Source organism: Octopus bimaculoides, chromosome 12 (genome assembly GCF_001194135.2).
Source record: "Octopus bimaculoides isolate UCB-OBI-ISO-001 chromosome 12, ASM119413v2, whole genome shotgun sequence".
NCBI classification, from domain to species: Eukaryota; Metazoa; Mollusca; class Cephalopoda; order Octopoda; family Octopodidae; genus Octopus; species Octopus bimaculoides.
In genome coordinates, this window is record NC_068992.1 from 63,349,741 (window position 1) to 63,352,642 (window position 2,902).

The 2,902-nt window shown below is 36.4% G+C and overlaps 1 protein-coding gene across 2 annotated transcripts in view; it reads right to left on the reverse strand.

The window, feature by feature from the left end:
- LOC106883501 (glycosyltransferase 8 domain-containing protein 1) overlaps window positions 1–2,902 on the reverse strand; it is a 21,928-nt gene that overhangs the window by 6,855 nt on the left and 12,171 nt on the right. For both annotated transcript variants that reach the window (XM_014934530.2, XM_014934531.2), the window contains exon 6: window positions 1,364–1,464. In XM_014934530.2, the coding sequence (XP_014790016.1) occupies window positions 1,364–1,464 (101 nt within the window). The remainder of the gene's footprint in view (window positions 1–1,363; window positions 1,465–2,902) is intronic.

The following is a 2,902-nucleotide window of genomic DNA, read 5'->3' on the forward strand; positions in this document are numbered from 1 at the left end:
GTTACTATCAGACATACCTCTCACCTCTATTACTCACCCAGGATCAAAGAAATACTTCCTTCATTATCATCATCAGCATCTTTATTATATTACTAGGAGTACCCGGCGTTGTTCAGGTATTAAATACTCGGCAATGGTCTTAATAGGTTCTACCATTTTTTTCGTTGTATATCTCTTTGAATATTTTTTGCATTATGTAGCAAACATTGACATTGAGGAAGAAGTGATTTTCCCATAGACCATAAATAAAGTAGTAACAACAGGGTGAAAAGCCCTGGAGAAGCTACAAGAGCATCTCAGGGGGTGCAACAATTGAATGTAAAGTGGCCCTGAAAAGGGCCGTGTTATTCTCACAATAGCCCTGAAAAGGATTGTTAACTGTTCACAAGTATAAACGTCCTTTTTTTGTTCATATGAAAAGCAATGGGTGCAGTGATGCCAAAACTCAAGCCACCTACATCAAAGAATTGAAGAAAACTACAGCTTGACCTGTAGAAGATATACAGAGGACACGTGGAAAAGATATCTCAATGACTGTTCCCAAATTTGGACCAATTCCCAACAAAATCTGGAAGAATTTGGCACCCTCCTCAATAATTTGCACCCTAGTCTCAAATTCACAAGAGAAATGAGCAACACACAATTACCATTTCTTATGGTAATTAAAAGCAACACCACAATCACAACTGATATTTATTACAAAAGCACAGATACACACCAGTTCCTAAACTTCAAATCATGCCACCCGACACACAAAACGCAACATCCCATACTGTCTAGCCAAGAAAATTTGTACTACAGGAACAATATGACTTACAAAACTCAAAGGATTTCTGCTCAAGCAAAAATACCCTCTCCTACTTGTAAAAAATAGCATATAACAAGCAAAAGAGATACCTGTGGAACAACTTAAGGTAACACAAGAAAGATGAACCCATCAACGGAACACAATACCATTCCTAGTAACACATTGTATCACCAAAACATTTTTAACATCATCAAAACAAATTTGCCAATCAAGAAACAAAGTGAAAAATTAAAAAAACATTAATAATTAATCAAACACTTAAGCAAAAGGCAACCACATAACCTAAAGAAACTATTAAGAAAGGCAAAATTCAACATGAACAAACAGGATAAAACATTCACAATATGCAAGTGTTATGATAACAGATGTGGAATGTGTTAATACATGCATACAGGTAGATCCATTAGAACATTTCTTGTTCTTCCCAACCTGGAGGCCCTGTATACAGGAGCGAGAGGGAGGGGGATGCACCTTCATTCTCTGACTAATCCCTAAAGTAATAAATTTCAATGGCCCAAATTTGTTCACAAAAGTTGATATTAAATGGCAACAAACCTTTAGCAAAGTAAGTCTCTTTGAAACACCTGTGCAATCCTCAGAGAAAGCAGCAATATGGCCTGGTTTTAACTTCATAGAATACAGCTGATGAATATCGCCTGAAAATATAGAATACAATTTAAATACAAGTGTGTGTGTGTGTGTGTGTGTGTGCGTGCACATGCGAATATGTGTATGTGTGTCACCATATCCTTGTCTTGACTTCTTCCCCCAAAAATATCACACCTTGTGCTTATAGTAGAAAGGATTATTATTATTATTATTATTATCATTATTATAAAGGTGGTGAGCTGGCAGAATTGTTAGCACGCCAGAGAAACTGCTTAGCAGTACTTCGTCTGTCTTGACGTTTTGAGTTCAAATTCTACCAAAGTCAACTTTGCTTTTCATCCTTTCAGGGTCAATAAATTACGTACCAGTGAAACAATGGGGTTGATACAATCAACTGGTCTCCTCCTGCCGAATTTCAGGCCTTGTGACTTTAGTAGAAAGGATTATTATTATAAAGGAAACGAGCTGGCAGAATCGTTAGCATGCCAGGCAAGATGCTTAGCCATATTTCACCTGTCACTACATTCTGAGTTCAAATTCCAACAAGGCCGACCTTGCCATCTATCCTTTCAGAGTTAATAAACTAAGTACCAGTAAAACACTGGAGTCAATGTGTTCAACTAGTCCCCTTCCCCCCTAATTTCAGGACTTGTGCCTTTAGAAGAAAGGATAATTATTAATATTATAATCATTAATATTATTATTATTATAGAAGAACATAATGATGTTGCTTTTGGGTGTGGAGAGTAATAGCAGGAAAAGTAGTGCGAAAATATACGAGTTCAAATAAAAAAAATAAAAAAATCTGCAGCCGAGAATATTGCTAAAGGAGGCGGGTGAGAGGGGAAGAGGTTTCAGATTTTCTCCATAAGTGCAAGGGAGATAATCAGGGTAGTTTCTTGAAGAGAGCAAAAGCGCAGTATTTGGGAAGGAAACAAGAAAGCAAATGTGGAAAAGGCAAGAGAGAGAAAAAGGAGAAAGAAAACGAAAATGAATGAAGAAGGAATTTATGGATGAGAAATGGAAGAGAAATGAAGACGTATGAATGAATAATGGAATGAATAAAAGTACAAGAAAACAAGAAATCAGCTACTCATAGCTACAGAAGATAGTTTTCTGAGATCACACATATATATATGTATATATATATATATATATATATATCAGCATTGGTTATATTACAAACATCAAATTCGAGTCAGTGACTTTATATAACACCATGCTCCCATACATTTGATCCTATATAAATATTACCATGGCCTTTAACATAAAAGAATACATATATTAAAAGAACACAAAAGGTAAAAAATATAAATGCAAATAAAAATACAAATATGGTTCCGGGTTCAGTCCCACTGCGTGGCACCTTGATCAAGTGTCTTCTACTATAGCCTCGGGCCGACCAAAGCCTTGTGAGTGGATTTGGTAGACGGAAACTGAAAGAAGCCCGTCGTATACATGTGTGTGTGCGTGTGTGTGTGTGTG